This window comes from Pteropus medius, unplaced genomic scaffold (assembly GCF_902729225.1).
Source record: "Pteropus medius unplaced genomic scaffold, Ma_sr-lr_union100, whole genome shotgun sequence".
NCBI lineage: Eukaryota > Metazoa > Chordata > Mammalia > Chiroptera > Pteropodidae > Pteropus > Pteropus medius.
The window spans coordinates 13,160,367-13,188,247 of NW_024344378.1; the positions used below are offsets into that span (position 1 = coordinate 13,160,367).

Below are 27,881 nucleotides of genomic sequence, written 5' to 3' on the forward strand. Positions count from 1 at the left end.
TTTCTTTCCAACAAAGAAAGAATAGCTGAAAGAAAGCTTAGCATATTGCATTTTCCTGAGGTTTAACCTGAGCAGCACTTCTGGACTGGACTGGTGCGTTCTGATGGAAAGGTAGGGCCCAGGAAGGTTGATGGTCAAGGCAGGAGCAAGGGCAGGGCGTGGCATGACTCAAACACACCTCAGAATGAGAAACAGGAGACTCTTCCAACTGCCCAGAATCTCCCCCTGAGACGTAGGGCCAAGGCCTCACCTGTCTGCCTCCCGGAACATGTCCCTCTCTCTTTGGGAATGGATGTCCTGGATGATGGCGGCCACGTTTTTCCCAGGTTTCTAGGCAAAGTCAGAGAAGTCAAAGTCATCACCAGACCAGAGACAGCCTTGCAAACACCAGAGGGAAGCAACTAGGACTCAGGTTCATTGCCGCCAACTAAGGAAAAGTGCCTTTTTAGAGGAAGAAAAACATTTCACCCAGGGAGGAGGAGTGTGAGCCCAGTGCTAACGACGGTGGGGTGAGCAGTCCAGGGGGCATGGCGTCTACCGGGCTGGGGAAGGAAGGAGGCTGGTACTCACCACCCACGTGCTGGAAAAAGTAGTATTTATTCATACCTGCCTCCCACCCCTTCCTGAACAAAAGAAAATATCTGAGATGTGAAAGGAAGGAAGGGAAAGAGGGAGGGAGGGTGAGGAAGGGAGGGAGGAAAGGCAGCCAGGCATGATAACTTGGAAATAGACTTGAAGATCATTGAATGCAGCCTCCGCATTTTACACATGTGGAAACTGGGACCCAGAGAGACCGAGGCAGAGTTCTGCCCTGCACAATTCCAGAGTCACCAGCCATATTGTGTTTCATGTAGATGATGACTCCTGGAGTTGTACCAGGTTAAGGAACACATTCGAGGTCATAGAGGTAGTCAGAGAATCAGAACTTGACGACAGGTATTTCAACTCCAAGATCCTCTCCATGTCCCATGAAACACCTTCGTCCAGCGTGTTCTTCCACGGGGGTCATTTGGTACTCAACAGAAACCCGTGGAGTAGGCAGTGTAGGCAGGGAGCCATGATTCACAGCTGAGGATGCCAGGCACCCAAAGGCCCCACCCACTCCAGAGGTCACTATATGGGGGCTATGCCAGGACAGGAGCAACCTCAGCTCCCAAATCCCAACCAAAGCCCTCTCCTGGGCCCAGAATGGACAACAATAACAAAACAATAAAAAAAAAACGATTAAAGAAAAAAAGAAATTCATGAGCACAAAAGAAAGGGCAAGAATGTCTTCCAAAAGACTACAGAAATCCCCCACTGCCTGAAAAGGTATGGTGCAGGGTAACTGTTCTGGCACACAAATTCTATCTCAATAAAACTGCCATTTAAAAGAAACTGGCCTAAACACCCTCGAAGTTTGCGATGTCAACTTTTGACAAAGAATTTGATTAAGAAGTTTAATCGAATGCTCTTTTTATCCTTGATTTTTTTTTTCCTGTATAGTTTACAAAGAATTATGAAACCTCAGCGCTATACGATTGTTAGGTAGCATCATATATCCCATTTTACAGATGGCAAAACCAGGGCCAGAGATATGAAGTGAGCTACGGGATCCAGCCAGGATGAGAATTCGGAGTGTCCTCTGAGCGCATGGGCGCTGATCTGTGTTCTTGCTGAGAATGAGGGTTTGGGCTGGGAAAACGCGAGTGATAGAATAAGGAGAAGCAGCCTGTGGTTTCGGGGCCGCAGGTCAGGCCTAGGGCACAGGGAAGGGATGTAAAATGTTCAAGCCAGGGAGCGGTCTCTTGCCAGCTCAAACTATAAAAGGAAAGAATGAGAAAGAGAAGGTGGTGATCCCGTCCCCTTTGGTGATGAAGTAGGAGGTCAAGGAGCCAGTACACTGCTGCTCAAGAAAAGGCCAGGAACTCAGCACTAATCAAGATGCCCACCCAAAAAGAAGCCTCACAGTTTTGGCAAATGGTCCCTTTCATATGATTGTATCCACAAAGGTTGCTCCTTCATAAGCATATGAATGTGTCACCTACAAGTAAACAGATCATCCAGGCTTCTACTGTCACCCAGCACCTCAACTGCTTAAACTGGACCACGAGCAGAGACCCAAGGCCAAGCACGGAAATAACTGGGGCTGTGCGCCTGGGCCAAGAGGCTGTCACTCATGACACCTCCTTCTACCCCACCTGAGACCACCTGACCTTCCGCCAGGGTAGTCTGTCAACACCTGAGGGTAGAACGAGAAGGCACATCTGGAGGTGATCCCACTAAGTGGGTCTTCTTGCCTACCCACCTGGGGCCACAAAATGGAAGCTGCCTACTGCATCGTGCTGGGAAAGGCTGGTCCCCAGAAGACCTGCTGCAGCGCTGCCTCCACACAAGCCAACACATGAGCGACCAGAGGTCGCCAAAGCTGGCAGGAGCCATCAGGACCCAGGACAGGGAGATGTGATGAGGTTTGCCTTCACTGCGGAGGCCACATCCTGGGTCCCGAATCTGTGGCTCACACTGCCAAGCTGGAATAGGCAAAGTCTAAAGAATGTGCCCCCCAAACTGGGTTAAATGTACCATGCCAACTTTTTAGAACATATAAATCCCCTGAGGGGGTTAGATGGGGGACTTTCTGTGACAAAAAGAATCCCTAAGGTTCCCAAAACTTTCCTTCTGCTCTTCTGGAACCTCAAGGCCTGGTGATTGTTCCTTTCAGCCCAGACCCAGGAAAACACTGGGTAGGAGGAGGATCATGCCCTTCCCCTCTGGGGTGCCACCTGATGAAGGGCAGAGTGGGCCAAGCAGGCACTACGGATGAAAATATCCTCTAGTGTCCCATGCAGTCCCCCAGGGGTCAAAGAGATGAACCTAGAGTGCTTTGTGGGCTAAAAGAGCCTCTTCTTGGCTTAAATATTTCCTTGCCCCTTATTTTTCCACCCCTAACATCCTCCTGAGGCTGCTTTCAGCCCAGCACCCTCTGAAGCGACGTCTATCCAGGTCCCATGTCTCCAGTGAGATAGGGCATTGGGTTGCTGGTCTTCACACGGCCAGCACCGGCACAGAGCCTGGCATGGAACAGGTACTCCCTGATACCCGTTCCAGCATGAATGGCTGGAGAGATGGAGGCACGGGGCGACAGAGAAACATTAAGACAATCTTCAAAAACTATATGCCAGGGCTGGCGGTCACCAGCATTGTGACACCCCTTTGAGGACCACAGGTCAGTTCTTCTACTTTAAGTGATAATTCCAAATTGTTGGCATTCTCTGGCCCGAACACTCCACCAGCTGCCAACTGAGAAGGGACAGAAGTGGCCAAAGACTTTTAAATGACAGAATCAACTTCTCACAGCCCTAAGAAAATCCTTTCAGTCTTCCTCGTCGGGTCTGGCCTCATCCTCCTGTGGTTAAAGGTGTAAAGGAGGCAGGTAAACTAAAGCTGTGATTACCGCAGAAAAGTGAAAATGAGAGAGAATTGAGTAGGTCTGTGAAGACATTCTGGGTACCTTTTTCTTGTAGGACATTGCAAACATACACAAAAGCAGGGAGAATGGTATCTTGAATCCCCACATATCCATGTTCACTGTCAATAATTCTGACCAATTTCATTTCATCTATACCCCACCACCCCACCCTACCCCCACAGCACAGAGTGTTCTGAGGCAAATTCCAGTCACATTCTGTGATGACACTGATGGGGCTCAACGACCCCACAGGGGACCATCCACAGCGCTGACGGTCAACACATCTTGCTGCATTTAAGACAAGGGTGAGATGCCAAGCCCCATGTGGTCCTAGGGAGGTGCTGGCACCCTCAGAGGGAAGCAGTGCTGCTTGAAAATCTCAGCCCAGGAAGAGCGGCCCCAGCTCTGCCTCTAGCTGGCTGGGTCATCTGGGGTCAAGGACTGTTGTCTGTGGGAGACTCACTTTCTCCATCTGTAAAGGTGAGATAATGAGGCCCATCTGGCATCCACCAAGCACCTCAGGGCATAGCAGGCTACACTGATAAAAGCTGCAGAGTGCTGGACCAACATAAAAGGAGCTGCTAGAGGGTTTTGTGCCCTCTGACCCCTCCACAGCTCTTTTACATGCCTCAAGAGTCCTGGAAAGATGCTGAAACCTTCCAGATGAGCCCTGAGCTCACCAGAGCCAGATACTGTCACGGCAGCCCCGGTTGTTTTCAAGGCTCTACATCTCTTCTCACCTGACTCCTTCCACCTAGGATGCACCCTTCATTTAGCTAATCTCCCTCATCCTTCAAGGCCCTGCTCAGTAATCGCTCCTACCTTTATGCAACCAAATCACAACTGCCTTTTGCCACTGAACTATTAAGAGTTCCTGCACTTACACACTCATGTTTAAATCCTGTATAATTTTGCACGAGAATAGCTTGTCTTCCCAGTTAGAGAGCAAACTCTCCCCAAGTGAGGACCATGTCTCATATTCACCGTAGCTCTCAGCAATACGTCATATGTGGAGAAGACCCTCAACCATCATTTGCTGATTTCACCTTCCTGAGAGTATCATGGACCATTCACAAGACTGCTTCCCTGGGCCAGAGACTCTCCCGGCAGCTAGGAGGCTGGCAAGACCGGTTGCTCTGAAACCAGGCCCTCTGCCTCCAGACTGCCTGAGAGCCCCAATCTTACCCCAAATCTACCGAAGGGGACTGAAAACTGCCTGGACAATTCTGAGGCAGTGACTGGGAGACAATGGTTTAAATTATTCGAGTTCCCCTCTGTATGTAAGACGCTATGATTCTGGAGGAGAGTCTCTATAGAATAAACCAGAAAATAATTCAATCTTCTTGTCTGCAGGAAGAAAAACACTCACTTTTGATTTTTCCTTCTGCTTTCATCTTTCTTATTCATTCCTCGCATTTGTTGGACACCTGCTATGTGAAAGGTTCTTCCTTAAATGCCCTGAGGAATAGAACCTCTGCCACAAAGAGTGTATGGAGAGATAAGATTACTGGCATGAGGAAACGTTCAAGAGAGATGAGAAGTATCTTAAAATCTCTCCTCCTACACTTTGTCTGGTGAGCAAAAGGTAAAGCTACAAAGAAAAACCAATCAAAGTTTCCCCCACCTCTGGCAAGCCCTGGTGGGACCCCACGTGGTGGTCCCTTTGGCCCAGAGACACTTATGGATGCAGTGTTTTGCTGTCTACCTCCCTAGTAGCCATTCTCCCTTCTCCACTCCTTCTCTGAGGATGTAGCAGGTGACACAGACTTAGCCAATCACAGCCTGGCCTCCTCTGGCCACAGAGATTGGTTCAGGGAAGGACACGTGTTCTAAGCCAGCCGGATCAGAGTGACTCTCTGGACTTCAGTGGGAGCTACTCAGAAAACTCTGGCTTTCTCTTGTTGAAGGAAAAGAGGATGAGAAGCCAGAGCTGCGGAAGTCAGTGAGGCCATCACGCCACCTAGAGGAGAGAGCCCGGGCCTGCCAAGGGCCATTCCAGGGAGACTCCAAAAGCAAAGCCAAGTGAGCAGAAGGAAAAGTGGAGAGAAGCCAAGTCTTGATGACATCACTTGGGCCCTGAATCCAGCCGGGCCTCCAGCCAAAGCTGGATTTTTCATTTACATGAGCCAATAAATTCCTTTTTTAAAACTTTAGTCAATATGCTTAAATGAGACAAATTTCTGTTACCTGCAAAGTCCTAGCTGATGTCAACATAGGAACCATAATGCATACATTACTATGTAGATGAAACATCTTTTGAGATGCTTTCACATAGGGGCAGTGTGACAGCTCGGGGAGCAGGGGATCCTTACTAAAGGTCAGAAAACAGTGTGTTTTAGACCCTTGCTGTTCAAGGTGTGTGCTGAGGACCAGCCGTCAGCATCTCCTGGGAGCTTGTTAGAAACACAGAATCACAGCCCTGCTCCCGACACACTGAATCAGAAATGTTAACAAGATCCGCACATTAAAATTTCAGACGCTCTTTTAAAATACTATGTCTGCAGCTTACTGACTGGGTGACTAATTACCTGATTTCTCTCTGATTTTTCAGTGGACAATGAAGATCATAATAACACAATATAGAGATGCAAATACAGTGCAAAACCAAAACAGTCCTACGTTTTAATCATGGCTCTTCCAGTAACTACAGTCATGGGCAAGTTACTGAACTTCTATGAGCCTCAGATTCCCCATCTGTTAACCTGAGATAATAACACCCGTCTGACAAGACTGATGCTAGTATTACAGGAGAAAATGTACGTAAAGTGCCTGGCACAGTACTTGACACAGAGTACCAGGATTCAATCAAAGGTACATATTCTTGTTATCATTGCACTTTTATAATTAGTGTTATTATCCAAGGAAGAAAGATTGTGAGGCTCAAAGAGACAATGTATGAAAAAAGGATGCTTACCACCAAAACTCTAAAGATATATAGTCCTTTACTGATCTGTAAACTGAGGCTCACAGAGATGAAGCAACTTGTCCAAGCTCATCAAGCAGGAAGGGGTAGAGCCTAGGTTGGCACCACCACCCTCTAACTTGGCACAGGTCACAAGGCTGTGGATGGCTCTGTATTTACCTATGTATGCTTCCTCCCACCGCACCGTGAGCTCCTCCACAAGCTTGCTACCTCCACACCCATGGTACCGGCCTAGTTCCCACCCACAGTGTGCACAACATTTGCTGAATGCAAATCTGGACCATAAGACCTCTTAAAGAACCCTCGGTTTTTGCACCACCCCAAAACTATCTCCCTTGGCAAGGTACTGCAGTGCCTGGTACCTTAATTTAGGAAGCTGAGTATGGTTATTAATCCTAATTAGAATTTACAACAACATTTCATTTGGAGACCAAAGCTCCACTGAGAATTCAGTGCAGAAATTCAATTCTAGCCCCCGGGTAGAATCAGAACGGGAACTTTGGCTGGGTACAGAATGGGGTGGGACCTTTCACTTGTCTGAGAAAAGCCCCATGATTTCATTAGTGAGAAAAAAATGCCAGGTTCTGCCAGAACTGTTGGCAAAGGAACCTCAAAAGCAGCACTGCAAGCAAAGCAGAATCAGAGCTTTGGCAACTGGTTGACATATGACCAATTTACATATGCAGATTTGTGAGAACTAGTCCTGTCCAGAAACAGCCACTCGGCCTTTGTCTTCTGGCTTCAATCTTAAAGGCAGATTGAGGGTTTTGGGTCTTAAACAAAATGGACCCTAAGTAAATGTGGAATGAGCTGAAGTGACCTGGAACATCTCTATTAAATGGGACAGTAGTAAAACATACGATAAGAAGGGAGATTTAAACACAAATATAGGATTAATTACCATAAATCCAAATGGACTAAGTGATCTAATTAAGTGAACTCCTGCAAACCATTAAGAAGATACATCTAAAAGAGAAACATGGGCAACGATTTGAAAAAAAACTTCTCACCAGAGAAAATCCAAATGAAAGAGCCGATAAGCATATGAAAAAGTGCTCGATCTCAATTAGTAATCAGGAAAATAAAAAGTAAAACTCTGATAAGCTATCACACTCTCCCGGACAGGCAAAAATTAAAAAGTCAGACCAGACAAAATGTTAGCAAGAATGTGGACCATTGAAAGCTCTCAGACACTTCTAGTAGGAGTATAAATTTGGGACAACTAATTTTGAAAACAGCTTGCTATATTATCTAGGAAATTTGCCCTGTAATTCAGCAATTCCACTCTTAGTTATGTACACACTCCTAGTTAGTTACACGCTCATGTACAGGTGTACCGGATAACATGTTTGAGAATGTTCACAGCAGCATTGTCCCTAATACTCTAAAACTAGACACACCCCAAATGTCCATCAATGGTGGAATGGATAACTAAATTTATAGTCATACGATGGAAATTGATACAACAATGAAAATAAATAGACACACCCAACATGGATGGCATACTGTTGAATGAAAGAGGCCAGACATGAAAGAACACAGACAGTATGATTCCATTCATATACAGTTCGAAAATAGGTGAAACTAAACTTACTGTTAAAGAAGGCAGAAATGGTAGTGGAACTACAAGTTAAAGCAAGGAAATGATCATCCTTACAGTCGGCGGAGTGCAGAGGGGGACGCTGAGTGTGAGTAGGGGCTCAGAGGGGATCCGGGATGCTGTCGGTGTCCTATTTATTGACTTTGGTGGTGGTTTTATGGGACGTATGGGGTTTCCACCCGTTATTGCTTTTTAAACTGTATAACACATAATTACTCATTTTTCTGTATGTACATTGTACTTCACAATTAAAAAAAAAAAGAAAAGAAAGAAAGAGAAAACAAATGTAGAACAAGCTAAAACAATTATATTCAGGGCTTATGCCTGGAACTCCCACCTCTGGAAAGCAACCACCTTTCCCTTCTTACTTCATCCTCCAAGACTTCCCCTGTAAATCCCATGGGCCTCAGGTAGTTAGTCATCCTGTCTCAAGCATCCCTTTGCATTTCGTACTTGCATCAACGAGCATTTTTCTTGCTATGTTATAATGGTTTGCCTTTCCACGTGACATCCTCAAAGGAAGTGGGTAATTTTTGGATCTCTTCTTGTCCTCTCTTTCCTGACAAGAAGACTTTCAACTGCATGACTGAATGAATAAGAGAATACTTTACCTTCAGCTGCAACTCCTTGTATCTCTTAGACATTCGAATGAGCAACTTCTCTCCATTGATCATAGCAGATTTTTCTTGGTAATACTGGACCATGGCCTGGGCAGCTTCTGTGTAAGCCATCTCTAAAAAGGCCTAGGAAAGAAAGGAAGGACCTACATTGAACTTGACTTGCATGGTCTTAAAATTCAGTACAAGGTATGATTCCATGTATTTGAAGTTCTAGAGTACAGAAAACGAATCGATGGTGATAGAAATCAGAGTTGAGCATCCCTCTGGGGTGGGGAGGGGCGGGGTATTGACTGGGAAGGGGGATAAGGAAACCTTCTGAGGTTCTGGAAAGGTTCTGTATCTTGATCTGCGTGGTAATTACATGGGCGTACACATGTAAAAAATTAATGTAGTTGTGCAATTAAGATGAGTGCACTTTAGAGTATGTATTTTATACCTCAATAAAAAGAAAAAAAAAATCAGTACAAGAAAGAGCTCTCTTTGATCCCATCTGTTCAAAGAGACCTATTTATTGACTTCACCAAAAGAGCTCATTATAAGATGGCCCCCTCTCTTGATCTCCATGGTTACCAAACATTACTCTTAATTATGTATGTCCATCCTGGGCTACGCCATGCCACAGGAGCCCCTCTGGGATGGGAGGGTCCATTAAACCACAGTTTCCCAGGGGAGGAGTGCACAGGGGAGGGTGAGTTTATTGCACAAGTGACCTTGGGTGGATCCCTGCAAAATCTGTTATTTAGTGGTGGCAACAGCAGAAGACAGGGACGCAACCCCTGGGTAGCTGAGCTCTCACTTTCTTGGCAAAGAAAGAAATATACTAAAAAAAAAAAAAACCCCACGAAGGCTTCCTAGGCTTGAATGAAGGTCACGTCTCTGTGAGTTAAAGAGAAAGGAAAACCCTCAGTTATGTTTCCACAGCATTCTCCCTCTTTATTTCACTGTTCTGATTTTTAAAAATAACAATTTACAAAGAAATGGTCTTTCTCATTCAACTGGTGTCTACGGAGATTGTCTAAATAGACGATCTTGACTAACCTGTCAGTTTTCCTGTAGCTGCTGTGGCGGATTCATTACTGTTACTCTTTCTTAGATTCGTTTGGTTTGTACTGATCTGGTCCCTCCATGTTGAGGAGGAATGGCGGTCAGGGACAAGGGGGCCCTTACTGTGAACGCCTCCTCCCTCATTGCCTTGAAGAAGCTCATCCTCCCTCCTTCCCTCACATTTGTTTTTGAATTGCAGATATGCTTTTCTATCACCGTGCTGTCACAGTCGTGGCAGAAATGTGGGAGACTAAGAAGTCAAGATTATATAGAGTTTTATTCAAATTCTGCCACCCGGCTTTCTCTGTTCATGTAAACGTTTTAGCACCTCTACTTCTCAACTGTCAATGCGAATATTAATTCAGTGAATCTCACCACGTTAATGTGGCAGCCGAATATGGGACATTTACCCAAAATAGAATTCTGAGAAGCAAGAACAAAGAGAGAAAGTGAGTAGTCTAAGCCCAGCTTGGTGGAGGAATCGATGTGGCTTTGAGTCTCTAAAGTTTATGTCTTGATTAAGAAAAGAATTTCTCCTGTGCCTGTTCCTCTGTAAAAATATATTTATTAACAGTGAAATACAAAATATTCTTATTTCTGGCCATTCTCAGTATAAACTCCCTCCTTTGATGCTAGAAATGAAAACAAGCACATGAACTCCCAAGGATTTAATTAATCTCCACAGGTTAAGAATTCTTAGTTCCTTAGTCTTACTGAGCATCCATTAATTCCCACCTAGTCTCCCGCTGTGAGACCCACGGCCTCGGATACTAACATCAAGGATCAGTGAAAATATGTTTCCAGTCAATTGTTGGCAGGTTCCAAATCCAGGCCTCAGTGATGAGAAATTTAGAATGTAAGGCTGGAGCGTTAGCTTGGGGGGTTGGTAACAGAGTGAAAAGGCTCAAGTCCATGGATTTCTATGTTGGGGTCCAGTTAGCTTTCCTATGTCAATGAGCACCTCATTCCAAAGCACTTCCCCACCTCTAGGCAACTCACAAAGGCCTGTCTGTAGCCATCATGAGAAGGGTAAGGTAAAACAAGGGGATTGAAACACCACCACCACCAAAAACCTCTGTGCTGTTCCGATAGGAGTCAGCTGTGCATTACCTCTTGATGTTAAGAACAGCTTCTTGTGGTACATATATACAATGGAATATTACTCAGCCATAAGAAGAGATGAGATACTGCCATTTGCAGCAACATGGATGCATTGCTAGATAATCACGCTAAGCGAAATAAGCCAGACAGAAAAAGTTGAAAATCACATGACATCACTTATATGTGGGATATAAGCAACAAATGAACAGGACAAACAGAGACTCGTGGACATGGACTATAGACTAGTGGTTACCAGAGGGTAGGGGTTGGGGGAGGAGAGGGGAGGTAGATGGGGTAAAATACGTGGTGACAGAAAGAAATCTTACTATGGGAGGTGAACACACAGTGTAAACCTATATATGCCTTACTGTTAAAGTGTACAGCTGAAACGTATTGGATTTCGTTAACCAATGCCACCATAAATAATCAATTAATTAATTAATTAATTTTTAAAAAAGAATAGCTTCTTAAAACAAACAAACAAACATAAACAATGTATATTGTTTCCTTTCACCAATGTGTGACATACACAGTACACACCATTGTGAAAGTGCCCAGCCCTACCTGATTGGTAGACTTCATGAGGATGTAATTCGTGACCTTTCCGAAGGGCAGACCCAGGTTAATGACGTCATTCTCAGTGCAGCTTCCTTCAGGGAGATTGCAGATGTGCACCACGCGGCCGGCACCCATTTTTCGCTGTGCAAACTAGTGGAAACGAAGAACAGTGGCTGGTCTTTATTCCAGACATGTTCCTAATGGCTATCTCCCCCAAATGATGATTGCAAAACTATAATTTACAAAATTAATGCAGAAAAAGAATCCATTCATGAACACATACGAAAATGTCGATTTTATGCCATCTGTATGCAGAAAAGATTCACAACATTTTTAATGAACAATCACACCCCGGGCTGTTGAAAATATAAAGAGATGGGCATATGTTGCTGGTGGGAGGTATCTACGATCTTTTGAGAATAAACTTTAGCAATATTAAATAAAACTTAAAATATACATAGTCCACGATCCTGCCAACTCGTTTTTGGGAATCTACCCTACAGAAATACATGCACCAATATGTAAATACTTAGATACAAGGACATTTGTTGCAGTAATTTATAAGGCAGCAAAAAATTTTGAAAACTGCCCGGGTGTCCAAAAATAGAGTAATGACTGAATAAGTGATGATTCAAGCATGCCATGGAAAACTACATAGCCATTAAAAGGAGGAGGGAGATGAGCTGATAAGAAGTCATTTTTAAGGTAGAGTAAGTTAAAAACAGGTTGCCAAGTCACATGTGTAGTATGATGTCATTTTTGTAAAACAAAACAAAAAATCAAACATATATGAGGAGATAGATAACGCAAGTGCTGTAATTTTGATAATGATTGGAATAGGGGAATGAGTGTACAGGGGTTACTGATACTAGGCTCTACTGTTCTGTCCTTTTGAAACTTTTCCCAAAGAAAAAAATTTAAAAGATATCAGCACAGAAGAGAAAGGTGTGGGAGGATATATATTAACTTGTCAACACTGGTTATCTTCAAAGAACAGAACTAGAAAGGAGGAGGAGGAGAGAGATTTAACCTTTTTCTTACATACCTCATATTATTTGACTTACAATTTTTAGAAAATCCCAATAAAGAAAAAAAAAGAACATAGAAAGAATTTGTGGGAACCTAATCCACAGACATAGACATTCACAGTAACAACCTACGGTTTAGGACAGTGACTTTCAAAATTTGGTTGGCCTTGGAATGCTTTCTCCAAACAAAAGCTTGCTCGCCAGCCTGATGTATTCAACACATAAGAGGAGCTGCTCTAGACAAACCCTGGGGTCCACTACCCTGCTGTCACCTCCAGATGGGAGTCCTAAAGACACCTCTACGGAACACAGTTTGGAAGCCAAGAGCTGGGCCTAATCAAGTCTTCTGGAGAAGGAAGTGCGTGTGGCCCGTGAAAACCTTAATCAGCCTGGAGTCTCTAGGAGATTCAAGAATTAGTCACCATAAGCCAAATCAACCTAGAGAGAAGGATGCAATTTTTCAAACCCGAAATACATTCTAATAGCATAGCCTACATTTGCATAATCACTATTTTCTACAATAAAGTCGACTTCAACATCTAATTACATTTGACGTGGGTCCAGCTCTGCTAAAGTAATACGGAAGGAGAGTCTGAGGTCCCATCCCTAACAAGAGCTAATAATTGGGTCATTCTGCCGTGAAAAGCCCTCACTCATCTCATCTGGGCTGAGGACAATTAAAGTTTATAAGAATTTCCTTTTATGGTTCAGCCCTGAACTGTAGAAATCCAAGTGCCCCTTTCAGATCTCCCCATCTGCAATGTTCAGAGGTCAAACACTTTCCCAAAGGAGAACAGGACTCAGTGTGTGGCCCAGGTGGCTCTCAGGGTCCTCCAGGGATGACAGGAGGAGGGCCTGTGCCTTATATTAGCGTGAGTGATCCACATAAAGACACAGACCCAGCTGAACTCTGAGACAAGGCAATGTGGTTGGTCTTCTGAGTTCATCAGCGGGATGGCTGAGGCTGGATGCTCTGCCCGGCACCTCTTAGTGGGGCACGTTTCTGCCACATGTGACTTAGCTGTGGTTGGCCTGGGCTGATGTGTGCTTAGACAACAGAACAAACATGCAGGGTGGTTCTGTGCCAATCCCCGCTCTGCTCCTTGCCTGTCCAGTTGCCTAATGACTAGGTACGAGGGCCAGTGCCTCTCTCATTGTCTCCTCCAGACTGAAAAAGCAACTCAAGAGGCTTTTATTCAAGTGTGAGAGCAGCAAAAGCTGCTACGGGGCGGTGGAACATGCCTCCTGGAGAATAAACACTCGCAGCTGCCAGTCACCAAGGAGCGAGATGAATGCATGCTGCAGACCTTGTTAGAGAAGCCCCAGAATGAATGGGTCTCGAGGTTTTCACTCAAAGTTTAAAATACATTCTATGCGTGCATTTTTTTCTCCCAGGATTTTTAATCAGAAATAGAAGCTGGATTTTATGGATTCTCTTGTTGTCAGTTAAGATAATCACAAGACCTCTAATATTCTTTCCAGTTAATGATGTTAATTAGGAGCTTTCCAAGTGGAACTACAAATGGGCTTACGTCTGCCAGATATTGATCCCTCAGGGTGGAGGCCAACTTGCTCCAGTGACCATGAGCGGCTTCTTCAGTTAACCAGTTTATCATTTTCTAAGTAAGCCAGGCAATGAAAATCTTGAGAACTGAAAATCTTAAGGACTGCTGTGTTCAGGGTTTGCTTTGTGTTGTGTCCGGCTTCAGAGCACATGAAATATCCCATCCAGTTAGAAAGAAAGTTTTCTTACATGCTCCAGGCATACCTCATTTTATTGCACTTTGCACATACTGTGTCTTTGACAAAGTGAAGGGAAGATGCTCCACCAGCGAAAAGATTATGACTCACTGAAGGTTCTGATGATAGCATTTTTTTAAGCAATGAAGTATTTTTAAATTAAGGTACATACATTGTTTTTTAAACATAATGCTACTGCACACTTCATAGACTACAGTATACTGTAAACATAACTTTTATATTCACTGGGAAACCAAAATAATTCATGTGACTCACTTTATTGCAATATTCGCTTTATTGTGGTGGTCTGGAACAAAACCCACAGTATCTCCAAGATATGCCTGCATATTCTTTGCAAATATTTGATTTAGGAAAGTTCAGTCTGCATTCTTTTCCGTCATTGATCTAAAATACCTTTTTGTTAAACTCAAGTAGGTTTGAAATCATATTTGATTATTCATAGAAGGTATAGATTTATATGCATAATCCCTCTAACCTATTCTCTAACAGTTTATATAAACATGGCTATTATTTGCCTTGTATCCTATGGGAGACCTGAATGCTGAGGAAGAAAGGGAGGGAGGGAGGAAAGTGGGAAGGTAAGAGGAAGGGACGATGCCATTTTTAGGTGGGACATCTACAGTAAAATTTGTTCACTGGGGGTACAGACCACCCTGAGTGCCTTTGAGCAGCAGCGTGATATTGTACGCTATTCCCAACCTGAGTTCTCTAATAAGTCCTGAAGGGTCTTTGAAGGTAATAATATTCAAGGGAGGGTCATTATTTTTGACATTTAAAAAAACCTGAGTTGAGATCATACTTTGAGTTTCTTGATTCTATCAATATGGTCACCCTGGTTAGATCTTAGGCTGATGAGAAAGTCTGATTGGTGTGTCTGTATTTCTGATTAATAAAAATGGGTAACTAGTTAATTACTCACTAATATAAGTACTTTGGCAGATTGGATACTTTTCTAAACATGGGGTACAGAACAGTGGCTGCTTGGGGTAGGAGTAAATAATTAAAAGGGGTTTGGGCTGTAAAAAGATTGGACTTTCTGATGTAATGGGAAAAAAAAGCCTAGAAGACAGAGGAGCTGGATTCAAGTCCCATCTCGGCCACTGATTAGGTACGTGACAGGGACAAACTAGTTCTCCTTTTGGGGCCTTAGTTTCTCAGTGTCTGGAATGAAGGAGGTAGCCTATTGTTTAAAGTCCTTTCCAAATGTAAAATATCCATGCTTATGTAGCTCTAAGCTCTAAGATTCCACTCTGCCCAGAAGCCCTGCCGAGCTAAGATCCAGGATGATAACTTTCCCCAACTGTGTGGGACATAAACAGTGTCTTTCTCACTCTGGTCCCAATGAGTGTGATGTTTGCCCTCCATCCCTATGTGATCATCTGGTTCAGCATGCATATGTTCATCTTTCAGACACGCCTGTGTGTGCTGGTGGCAGTCGCATCTTTACAGGATTGAAGGTAAGCTCCAAGCAGTGAGTACCTTGCTGATAAGCTCTGGCACTCCCTGAATGACTCTGCATCCACACCGCCTCGAAGGGTTGAGATGCTATGCTGAGATGAGCTAAGGACACACGAGCCTGGTGCCTCTCTGATGACAGACACACATCATGGGTGTGCCAGGGCAACGGGGACATTGGATAGACTTGGATCTGTACCTGCTCCCTAGTGACTAACCATGGGCAAGTTACTGAATTTCTCCAAGCCTGAGTTTGCTTGTCTATAAAACAGGGAGAATAAAAATTGATTCCATGAGACTGCTTAGAGGAAAAAAATGCCACAATGTATATAAAGTGCGTTGGTGCAATGCCTGGCATCCAGCAGCCTCCTATAAATGTTTGCCTCCTTTCCTCCAACAATTAAAGGGTGTGCTATGATCCTAGACGGGCGGGGGTGGGGAGGAGGATATAACTGTACTATGGTCATTTAAGAGAAAATCTGGGTTCTTAGGAAATTCCTACTGACGTAGTTATGGGCAAAGAGGTGCAAAGTCTCTGATGGTTTAAGAAAAAACAGGCAAAAACATGATTAGATAGATAGATAGACAGATAGACAGACAGACAGACAGACAGACAGATAGATAGATAGAAAGATAGAGAGATGGGTGAACAGATGGACGGATGAGTGGATGATTAGACAGACAGATAGAGATGGTTGGACAGTTTGACAATAGAGAGAGAGGGACACACACAGAAAGAAACACAGAGAATGATAAATGGGCCAAAATGTAAAGGAATAGTGAATCTGGCCAAAAGGTATATTGATGTTCCTTATACCTTTCTTGCAACTTCTCTGTAAGTCTGGATTACATTAAAATTAAAAGTTACCAAAAATACACTTTAAAAGCTGTGCTCTGAGGCAGAGGAGTAGATGGGTTTAGAGAGAATCATAAGACCTTGCCAACTTGAATTTTTGGTGTGAGGTGTTGATGGGCCCTGTTAACATCTCACCCACTGCTCTGCCCACTGAGCTTCTGGGAGGCACATATGTGACAGGTGCATTTGAAATTTCCCAGCCCAAGGTCAAATCTCTAAGAGAGCTAAGATGTCAAGGGTTGTTACCAAAGCCCTAATTACTAACCTGAAGGGACAGTCGTCCCTCCTCAGCCTGGAGGACACCTCAAGCCAGCTCTGACCCGGAATGAGCCCTATGTGATCACGGGCCTAGGCTGCTCATTTCCCGTGCTGCGGTCACTCGTTTAAAACCAGATGCTGCTTCTACTGGTTCATGTGGCTGTGTCCCAGACCTCTCCACTCATCCACAAATTCTTTATAAATGGATGGAAATGTGAAAGGAGCAAACAGACTTGTGTAGGGAGATTCTGAGACCTTTCACTGCCCTCTGATGCAGGTGGGAATAGGCTTCGCAGATGAGTTCAAAGAACAGCCCAATTCAAATAATTCAGATTTGCAATAAAAATGTGGCTTAGGGCAATAGGCCTGCGGGGTGAGAAGAGACTCTCAAAGTGCTTCCTAGAGCTACAAATATAGATTCATTCGGTCTTTAATAAAAAACTTCTGTGCTCCAGCCTGATCTCCTTTAGGTGTGACCTAATTTCATCTGGCACACAGTCTGTGGGCCTCTGCTGGTTCTGTGCTAAAGACACCTGATGACAGTCACAAAGCAAATGTCTTGCTTTTGAACGTTATCACGCAGATAGCAAATGGGCATGGGTTCTTGTGTGGACCTCGGAGGACAGACACAGAAGTCTCTATTGACACTTTCGAATATTTTATAAAGTGTATTAGCTTTGACTTAGAGTAAACCTACTTTTATTGATGCCAGACTTGCCTACAGCTCTTGGGGTAGTTCCCCCTGCTGAGCAATTTTAATATGCCTATAAACTTCAGAGTCATGGAATCTTGGGAGGTCATCTGGTGCATCACTGACACCTGAAAGAAAAGGAACTAATCTGTGGGCAACGAAGTAGTGGTAGATTTGTGATTACAACTCAGGTCTCACTGAAACATCAAATAACTGCAGACTTGATAAATTGTGCTAAATACATCTGGTAGATGTCAGATGCATGAAGATGTCTAGAAATCAATTACAGTATGTATTGTGAGCTTATGTTAAGTGAAAAAACCCAAGTCGTACAACAGATTGTATGGTGTTCTCTGATTTTTGCAAAAATATATACTTTTAATAATTAAACATGCTCATGTACACTAGTTAAGGGTACACAGAGCAAAAGATATCTACCTTCGGTTTTCTCTGCAGGGTTGGATTTTCTATTTTTTTTGCATTTGTTACTGTTTGAATTTTTTACAGTGTGTACTACTTTTGCAACAAGAAAAAATAAACCATTTTTACAAAGAAAAGGAAAAAAACAAACAGTAAACAAAACCCTCCCAAGTCTTCTGTTCCTGGCTCTTTGCTCTCTTTAAAAATGCATAAGGTGGCCCCTCATGGAGGGGAGAGGAATGAGGACAGAGCTGGACTGGTACGGGAGGGGTGGGTATCATTCACCATGTCCGTTACTACTCTGTGCTCTCTGCAAGTCCAGAGACCACAGTGCTCTGAACCACGGACCTGGAAGGCCAGAGTGGATGAATAGGTGTTTTAGAAACAGCCGGCAATCGAAGGGGCAACCTATGGCTTAAACCTGTAGCCCTCCATACACATTTAAGTTTCTCTATGTCTCAGTTTCCTTATTTATACAAGTTTCCTGGTACACAGGGTCCTGGTGAGAAGAAACCATAAAAACAGCGTGTATTGTCCCAGGCCAGGGAGGCCCACCTATGGCGCCAACAGTAAATAAACTCCCAAGTGGCTGTGAAAACTTCAAGGCGGTTTAATGGGGACAGTCGGCAGGCCAAGTACATCTTGGGCAGGCACAAGAAAACTATTTACAGCATGAGGAGGCCCTGCAGGCCTGTTCAAGAAACCTGATTACTCTGTTTATGATGACTCTGTCAGCCAAGGAGAAAGTGCCTGTGCTCTGTCAAACGGCAGAAGCTTCAGTGAACGTGAACACATGCTCTCCCGGAATCCCAGGGTAGGAGGGGACAAACGGCACACAACTGTCAGATCAATGTCCCATTTCTGTCAGCCATAAACATGGAAACAAAAGGCTCGCACTCCCACAGAGCTGGCACTAGTGTAAATTTAGCAGCCAAGCCCAGGCTTGGTGGAGGTGGTATATGGGATTTGCAATCATTTTAGATCATGTAGCAGTTCTGAGACCTGCTGAAGGCTCACCCCCAGAGGGCTGTGTCCCTGCGTACTCTTGCTTAAAAACAGGGCACTTTAGAAGCAGGGTCCTCTCTCTGCTCCACCAACAACAGTGATACTACGATGGCGGAGTCTTGGCTGGCCCTCCAAAAATGTGTTTCTGAAAAGATGTACATAAGTGAAATCGGACAGAAAAAGCCCTGGCACAGAAACACTTCTGGAGGAAAGTGTGTCAAAGCTTTCGTGGGTTCTCATGGGGGCCGGAGGGAGATAATGTAGGAATTTCAATCTCCCATTAAATATGTCTTCTCAGTTTGAATTTTCACAAAAAGCAAAAATTTTGTAAGCAGAAAAAGCAGTAGAAATGTACACGCGCAAGCAGCTCACTGGGCAAAATGTCCTTTGCTAGCAGAGTCACCACCCCTTGATGTATCTGCTCTTCTTTGGACGTCAATATTTGTAGGCAGAAAAAAAATTAAAAATTTCTCTCAGGGACTCCCCTACTACATAAAGGAGGCTTGTAAAGTTTCCTTTTAAGTAGCGGATTAATCAGCCCTTCATTTCTCAGCTTGTCTTCAGATATCAATATTTTTGTATTTCAGGTTTGCCTAAAGAAAAACATACCTGCATTCGATTCCATTAGCCAAAAATGGCAAACAAGAGGACCAGAAGCCAACGGAAAATGTGACCACTGAGCCACTAATTAGGCATGGCTGGGCAGGCTTTGTCCTTGTCCCCCAGATATCCTTGGGTGAAAGCTCATCTGACCAAGACCTCACAGAACTTACAACAATAAAAGCAGTCAGATGATGCCTCTTCCCCTCCCCTGTGTCTGTAGAAAATCCCTCCAAATGTCTGAGCCCATCCTGGGTGATGCTGCCACAGTGACAAAGAATCCGAGTCTGGGTCTAACTGGCCTCTGTACCTTGCTCCATGGCTGATGGCTGGCCGAGGCCCTACACCCCCAAGGTACCTCGGATCCTGCTGAGCAGCTTGTGGAATGGGAGTGGGGGAGAGGAGGGAACTTATTAAAGAGAAAAATCACAGCAAGAACAATGACAACTCAGAGAACCTCTAAGACGGGCAGCAGGGCTTAGTGGTTGAAAGTGAGGCATCCAGAGCCAGGCCACCTGGGCCTGCCTCCATTTACCAGCTGTGTGATCTGAAGCAGGACGCTTAGTTTCTTTACACCTTGGTTTCCCCACCTCACAAGGTTACCTGGAGGATTAAATGAGTTAAAACATACAAAAATGCTAAAAATGCGTTTAGCACTATGTAGTGTCCGCTATTGTTATCATCACCCTACAGTGTCTGGGGCTCTCTATCTCCCTCCTGTTGGCCTCCACTACAGCAAGAAAACTGTTTCTTGTGTCGCTTCCCCTCAGGCTCAAGCCAGACACCTCCCCATTGCTAGGCATTTGGAGGAAATTGTACCCACAAATGATCACGGGTCAGACTGCTCGTGCCTGCCCCACAGGTAAGGGCTTTCATGGGAGCCTTGCGACATCTCTTGGCAGGGCAGGTACGACTACAGGGATTCCTGGACAGGTTTGCGCCTGAGGAATGCTTACACTGACATTTGCCCGAAGTCACGGGGCTAGCGGACGGAGCAGAGCGGGCCTTAGACAGGAAGGTTTCCCCACAGCAGGTTAAAAGGACTCATGGCTGAATAACAGCCGTTGTTACTTTCGTACCTGACACGGTTTGCAAATTGTCATCACGGACATGGACTCATCCAATCCTTCCAAGGGCAGGACAACTGTGGTCTGGCCTGAACCTCGCTCTTGCTGTCCAGCTCTGACACCGAATCAGGAGACTGTGCTCGAATGGCCACATATGGTATGCCAAGATTTGAGGCATAATCGAAACAATCAATTACACAAGCCAGGTGAGCACCCGGCCATTTCCTTTAACCGTACCTTCAAAAGTCATATAATTTATTAGGGGAGTATTATCTCCGTTTAAGGAAACAGAGTCTCAGAGAAGTAAAGCGATTTGGTGATTTGCCTGAGGCCACACAGCTAGTTGGCTCCAGAACTTGAACTTGAACTTAGGGCTCTTGGCTCCACATCCACAGGAAAAGGCCTCTGGTTCACTGGCCAGCCCCAGAGGATGGCATGGGGTCACACACAGAGCTGTCCTGCCCTGGCCTCTCTTAACGCTTCTCAGCCCCTTTCCCTTTGCAACGGGACTCAGTTGACACCAGCTCTCTTTCCTGCACCTAGATCCCTGACTCACCTGCCTTCCAATCCAGCCTCCCCAATCTAGGTCACAGTCCCCATACCCTCAGTGCTAGGGTCTCAGAGCAGGTTGTGAGCACAGAGATGCCTCCGTGGTCCACAGCGTGGGGAAAGAGGCTCTGGGGTGGGGGTGGTGCTGGAGCTGCCAGCACCCCTATCGGGACACAAGGTCATGTAATCAAAGACAAATAACAGGGTCACCGAACCCAGCCACTCTGCCCTCCTGGAAATGACCTAAACTTGCCACTGAGTGGGTGTGGCTCTGAGTATGGAGAGTACAGAGAAGAAAACCACAAAATCCTCTTTCTGGGGGTTCTCTCTTGACGCGCTTCTCCCATCAAACATCACAAACAAACCGATACGAACAAACAGAAATCGCAGCCCAGGCAGGCTTCATTTCTTGTCATGGACCTCCTTGCCTCCCCACTCACTCATCCCCCAGGGGCTAAAATCTCAGCCTGCCCTTCCCGAGTTTTGCACAAATGCCCCAACACGTGGAGGGGATGGCACGTGGAGGGCTGCTGTCATGAACTTGTACTTGCTCGCTGCATGAAAAGAGAGAAAGAGGCCGTAGCTGTTCACACCACAAATTGAAAAAATATATAGGCACAGGTGAAAGCCCAGAGACACACGCCCTCTATCACATGCATTTTGTTTTACAGTCGGTTCCGCGTCTCCCGCCCCCTTTCATGTGTTCCCAGGGAATGAGAGAGAGGCTCCTAGGGGCACGAAGCTACGTGCCATGGGAAACCAAAGAGAGAAAAACTGTTGTCATGATCCGTGGGAAAGGAGAGATGAAGCTTTAGAGCTCTGGGGGACTAACGTGCACGTCATTGAGAGAGAGGACTGAAAACAAAGTATACAGAAGTAGCCATTTCCCCAAGGAGCCGACAAATGCCATCAGTACACCGTCCTTACTTTCAAACGCACTTTCTCTTTCTGCTTCAAGTTTCAGAATTACTACTCATGAAAAACGATCCACTTCAGTAAACTGTCGACATCTTAAAAACACGCACAAACAAATTTATCTTTTTCCTAAAACCGTGCCGTATGCTATAGTCTCTGAGTGCCTTCAATTTTAAGAATTTGTCAGCCTTTTTATCTGTGTGTTTCAATACTCGCTGGACTGAATGACACGTCTCAACCTCTGTCCAGGGGCACATTTTCCTGCACTGCACAAAGCCATTCTTCCACCAGCTTCTCGTCAGCTTTTCTGTGCCTAATAAAACTCAGGCACCACGCGAGTGATACCACTGCCTTGATGATAACAATGACAATGGAGAAAATGCTTCTGTACTCACATTTGTCCCCGGGGAAGCTGAAGGAAATGCAGGATTTGACTGAGTAAATGACCTTGCTGGAATGGCTGCATAGGATGCTCCAAGATTTGAGGCATAATCTAAATGATAAATTACACAAAACTGGATGAAAACCTAGTTATTTACTTTACCTTCAAAAGTCACTATTAGGACATAAGTAGGAGGAAACAAATGAAAATTCCCTCTTAACATATTGTTTGGTGACTGGTATGATTATATCTCTGGGCACGTTGATGACCAGCAAAGCTTTATGTCTAAAATATGTCAGAAAATGTTGAAGGCCCCAGACAGCAGGCCTAATGCATTTTAGCATCCTGGGATCTGTTTGATTTATAGATGCATAAGAAGGCCACATAAGGGAAATTTGGTTATTAAAGATGTGACATGATAAGCCTTTGGGAAGATGATTTCGGGTTCATGCTGCTGACCTGCAGGCCCATGCTCACCTTCGTTCCCAGCAGGGTTATAAACAGCCGTGCTGTTGGGAGAGGCACACAGAGCTCCCTCTGTTGGACCGAGTATACACCGGACACCAGCACTGGAGAGGGGTGAAGAAAGGGGAACCAGTTACTCAATAAGTCAAATAAAGAATTACCATATGACCCAGAAATTCCACTCCTAGGCGCAGACCCAAAATAGTTGAAAATAGATGTTCAAACAAAAATGTGTGCATGAATGTTCACAGCAGCACTATTCGCAATAGCCAAAAGATAAAAACATTCCGAATATAGATCAAAGGATTTATTTCTAGATAAACAAAATGTGACATATGTATACATACACACGTATATGAATATTATTCAGCCATAAAAAGGTGGTATATGCTGTAATGTGAATGAACCTGAAAATATCGTGCTAAGTGAAAAAAGCCGGTCACAAAAGGCCACATGTCATACAATTCCATTTACATGAAATGTCCAGAAGAAAATCTATAGAAATAGAAAGCAGATGAGAGGTTGTCAGGGGCTGGGGGAAGGAGGACTGGGGAGTGACTGCTCAGGGGTATGCGGCCTCACCTGAGGGCGATGAGAATGTTCTGGAACTAGATACTGGCAACATCTGCACAACCTTGGGAACATGCTAAATGCCACTGAGTTGTGCACTTTAAAATGGTTCAAATGGTGGGCCTTATGTGAATTTTAGCACAATTAAAAAAAAAAAAAAAAAAAAAAGTAGAGCCAGAGAAGAAAGACCTTTTAAAACTCTTTCTTTTTTACATTGTGGTAAAACACATGTGAGATTTACCAGCTTAACCATTTTTCAGTGCAGTGGCACTAAGCACACTCCCCCGCCCCGTTTTGCAACCATCGCCACCATCCATCTCCAGAATTCTTTTCATCTTGCGAAACTGAAACTCTACGCAGTAAACAACACTAATCTCCCATGTCCGCCTCCCCCGGCCCCTGGCAACCGCCGTTCTACTTTCTGTCTCTATGACCCTGGCTACTTTAGGTAGCTCCTATATGTAGAATCACACAGTTCTTGTCCTTTTGTGCCTGGCTTATTTCACTTAGCATAATGTCCTCAAGGTTCGCCCACGTTGTAGTATGTGTAAGAAATTCCTTCCTTTTTAGTGCATGTGCTGCCTAAGTGAGTGCATAAATTCCTTCCTTTTAATGCTGAATTATATTCCATCGTACATACGTCTCATGTTTTGTTTACCTACTCATCTGGTGTAGACATTTGGGTCGCTTCCACCTTTTGGCTACTGTGAATAAGAAAGGGAGGCCTTTTGAATGGGCTCATTTCAAAACACTGCCGCCCCCTCCTCAATGGTCTCAGGTGTCTGCCATGCCCCCGCCCCCATACCCATCCTGGCTGGGGGAGACAGAGCAGTCACTCCTTTGCTCAGCACTTTCCCGACCCCTCCCCCAGCACAGGGCTCTGGTCATAGTGATGCTGCCCAAGCATCCCAGGGCCTTCAAACTTGCTGTCCCCTCCGCCTCTGCTGGGAGTGCATGTCCTCCAGACAGCCACAGTCTCATTCCATCCTCTCCTGAGGTGTCCTCAGCAAGTGCCCCACCCCCACACACTTGAAATGCAAGAGCCAGCCCGTGAATGAATGTGTATGCACATGGGCACGCGTGCGCGCGCGCACACACACACACACACCCCTTCCTGCTCCTGCCCTGATGTCATTTTTTGCTTAGCAGTTACCACCAGAGATGCGATATATAATTCACTGTTTATTTTGTTATCATCTGACATGCACCCCCCATTAAGTGTGCGCTCTTTGGAGACAGAGACGTTGCCTGTGTTGTTCCATCTCCCCAGCACCTAGAACAGATGGCACACAGTAGGTGCTCAATGAACATTTGTCGAGCGCATGCACGAACCTGTTCTCCCGGATGGCACTTACTTTTCAGAGAAGACCAAGCATTTCTGAGCATGTAGTTTCCCTTTCACATGCAGCTCCCAGTCCTGGGCCAAAAGGAAAGAAAGATGATGGAATCCATGGGAAGGCAGGGGATGAGTGCAGGCTCCCCTGGCCAGGCAGGGAGCTTGGAGCGTTCAGAGGTTGGACCAACCCTGCAGACACATCTCCTCCCCTCCCCTCTCGCTGGGTTTTCCTACTGCCCAACCCAGCCCCCCAATCCAGCCCTCACTCCTACACAATCATGCCCATTTTGGACAGGATCCAGATTCACACACGTGATCCCTTCTTCTCCTCTCGGTGGACCCCCTTAGTCCCACCTCACCTCCAACCCATTCCATTTCCAATTGGAAGAATCTGACAGGTGGACTCACAGTGAGTTGCGAAGCCTTAGGAAAGGCTTAGGAGAGAGAAAGTGCTCCATCACCTCCCACGTCAGCCAGCCCCCTCTGGAGACTGGAAGGGAGAGGGTGTGTGCCACCTGAGTGACAGGGACGCACTTGCAGCATGGCACCCAAGCAGAGGGGGAATGACAGTGTGGCATGACTCACACTCAAAAGGGATTATCATGAAATGCACGTGGGAGAAGAGACAGGAGCCAGTGCAGCCTGAGGCTTAAGAGACACAGGCTCTGGGAGGGCCAGACCCACATTCAAATCTCCACCCTGCCACTTTCTAGCTATGGGGCCCCAGACAAGTCATTTTACCTCTCTGGGCCTCAGTTTTCACATATGAGAATAATAATAGTATCAACCTTGAAGAGTTACTGCTGATACACAGAAAAGGTTTAATATATGTTAGCTATTATAATTATCATTGCTTTCAAATATTTCATTGCCTCATCAATACATTCTGAGGGGAAATTTATACTATAATAGACCTTTGTTTGCTGGAGCCCGAAGCAATTTACAACCACGGGAAAGGGTCATGAGGCTCTTACCTCCATTATGCAGTTGGGGAAGCTGAGGTCCTCTATGATAATCTGTCTAGGTCTCACGTGAGAAATTCTCTCTTGCCCCTGACTCAAAATTCTGCTCACCTTTTCCCCCCTTTCATACTCAGTACAACATCAGGAGCAGTGATGCTGAGGCATAGCTCAGAGGGAAAACCTCCATCAACGAGGTGGGAGACCCTAGTTCCCAAGTCCCTTCTCGGCAACCCGGGCGGGGCCACTTGATCCCCCCACTCAGAGCAGCTTTCTCAGCTGTAGACATGGGTAAGAATCTCTTACTTGCTTTAAAGCAAGGGACTGGCCCTGGTACATTTCTGAAATTCCTATTAGTCCTAATACCTATTTTAATCAAGAGTACTGATGGCAACAACATTTTTTACCCAGTCCCCAAATGTACCATTTCCTCACCCATAAACAGCGAGAGCTGGGTGGTGGTGGTGAGCCCACGCGGGCTCCGGCTGTGGCTCCCAGCCCGTCTTAAGTGACTCACCTTCAAATCAAACACCTTCTTGTCACAGATGCTACAGATGTGTGGCAGGTGGAGGGGGGCCACCCCATGAAGGTCATTCAGCTCTTGAGCCTGCAGGGGCCGCACGGACAGCATCGCGGGCTCCTCCTTGGCCCGCCGCCTTGCCCCGCTGAAACCCTGCTTGCTGTTGTTCAGCCGACCCCCGAAGGAAGGAGGGGTCCTGTCTGGGGTCGGCTCCTCGGGATCATACAGCTCGTAGGACTGGCTGGTGTGGGGAGGCCACAGGTTGGAGCCGGCTGTGAGATCGGTCTTGCTCTGGCCAGAGAACCCGTGGGGGCTCTCCCACTGGCTGTTCGGACCCTGAAGCAGTGGACCCCCCTCGCCTTTCAGGCTCCCCACCTGCTCGGCCACAAACCCGCCTGCCACGTTCGACCCTTGGGAGCTGGGTCCGTAGAAGTCCTTGGGAAAGGCGGCTTGGCCATCTTGCCCTGAGTGGCCGTAGTGCCCTTCGTAGGTCACGCTGCCCGAGGTAGAGGCCGAGGCTGGAAGGAAGACGGGCTGACCGTCTGTTTCAGAGCCATAGGCCTGGCCGGAGGTGGCTTTGCCGTACTCGTAGAATCCCGCCGCAGCGGACGCTGGCCCGGTCTTGCCAATGCCCAAGAGGACGGCCGGCTGGGCAGGGGTCTGAGGCATGACCCCGCTGAAAGGATGCATCACCATGGCATTGGGGGGCTGGCTGGGAAGGCTCACAGAGGGTCCTGGGCCTCGCGTCTGGCCGGGGGGAGAGAAGGCAATTGTATTGGAGGGAAACCGGGCACTGGGCACACTTGCAGCATGCTGGGGCACTCCGGTATGGCTGTGAGCGGCACTGATCACGGACGGATGCCTCAGTTGGTTGAACAGTGGCTGGGACATGGCCACTTTGGAGAGGACTTGGTTCAGGACCGTGGCGGCCGCGGTGTTGTTGGTGACAGCTGTCTGTGCCAACTTCAGCCGGTGGAGGGTGAGCTGGGCTTGCAGTTGAGCCAGTTGGAGACTGGCGGGCGAAGGAAGCAGAGGGTTCGGGTTACTGACGGAGAATGGGTTCTTGTCCAGGAGCTTGGCGGCACTGCAGGAAGACAGAGGTCGAGATGCACAGCTGCTTTTCACAGAGGTGGGCAGATGTTCTTTCGGTGCTTAACTGTGGTTCCCCCTACCATGTAAACAAGACCCTCTGACATAGGCCCCACGTATGTCTGCAAAATCCTGTGCTCACACATGCACGTCAATTTAAAAAAACCAACAGAAAAATTATTAGATGGCAGAATGTTCAATCTCACTGGCAACCAAAGAGATACAAGCTAAAACCACGAGAAACAAATATTTGCCTAGCAAAGTGGCATTTTAAAAAAATAATAGTGCTTAGTGCTGGTGTGAGATAAAGTGGAATGGACACAACATTGATGACCGTCTAAACTCACATGACTGTGTTAAAAGGTTGTTAGGTAAAATACGCACTCATGATAGCCATTTGCCTTGACCCAATAATTCAGTTCTATATATCTATTTTAAGAAAATTAACTAAAATTCAGACAAAACTTGATACCAAAGATTGTTAATAATAGTACTACATTATTTAAGAGTTCATAGTTGAAAACTACAAATATCCCATCACAGTGGGGAGGGGAGTAAATTATGATATATGTTCAGAATGAAATGTTAAGTAGAAATTTACTACTGGTGTTTAAATTTCTACTTCACTGTGTAATATTTGAGACATTCAAAAAAGTGTAAC

General features: G+C 45.6%; 1 protein-coding gene across 1 annotated transcript in view; it reads right to left on the bottom strand.

Annotated features, from left to right (window-relative positions):
- RBM20 (RNA binding motif protein 20) overlaps positions 1–27,881 on the bottom strand; it is a 160,834-nt gene that overhangs the window by 22,576 nt on the left and 110,377 nt on the right. The window contains exons 2-8 of the mRNA XM_039871242.1: positions 26,129–27,215; positions 24,672–24,733; positions 22,759–22,850; positions 22,295–22,392; positions 11,301–11,444; positions 8,583–8,714; positions 251–330 (exon numbers count right to left, since the gene is read on the bottom strand). Of these exons, the coding sequence (XP_039727176.1) occupies positions 251–330; positions 8,583–8,714; positions 11,301–11,444; positions 22,295–22,392; positions 22,759–22,850; positions 24,672–24,733; positions 26,129–27,215 (1,695 nt within the window). The remainder of the gene's footprint in view (positions 1–250; positions 331–8,582; positions 8,715–11,300; positions 11,445–22,294; positions 22,393–22,758; positions 22,851–24,671; positions 24,734–26,128; positions 27,216–27,881) is intronic.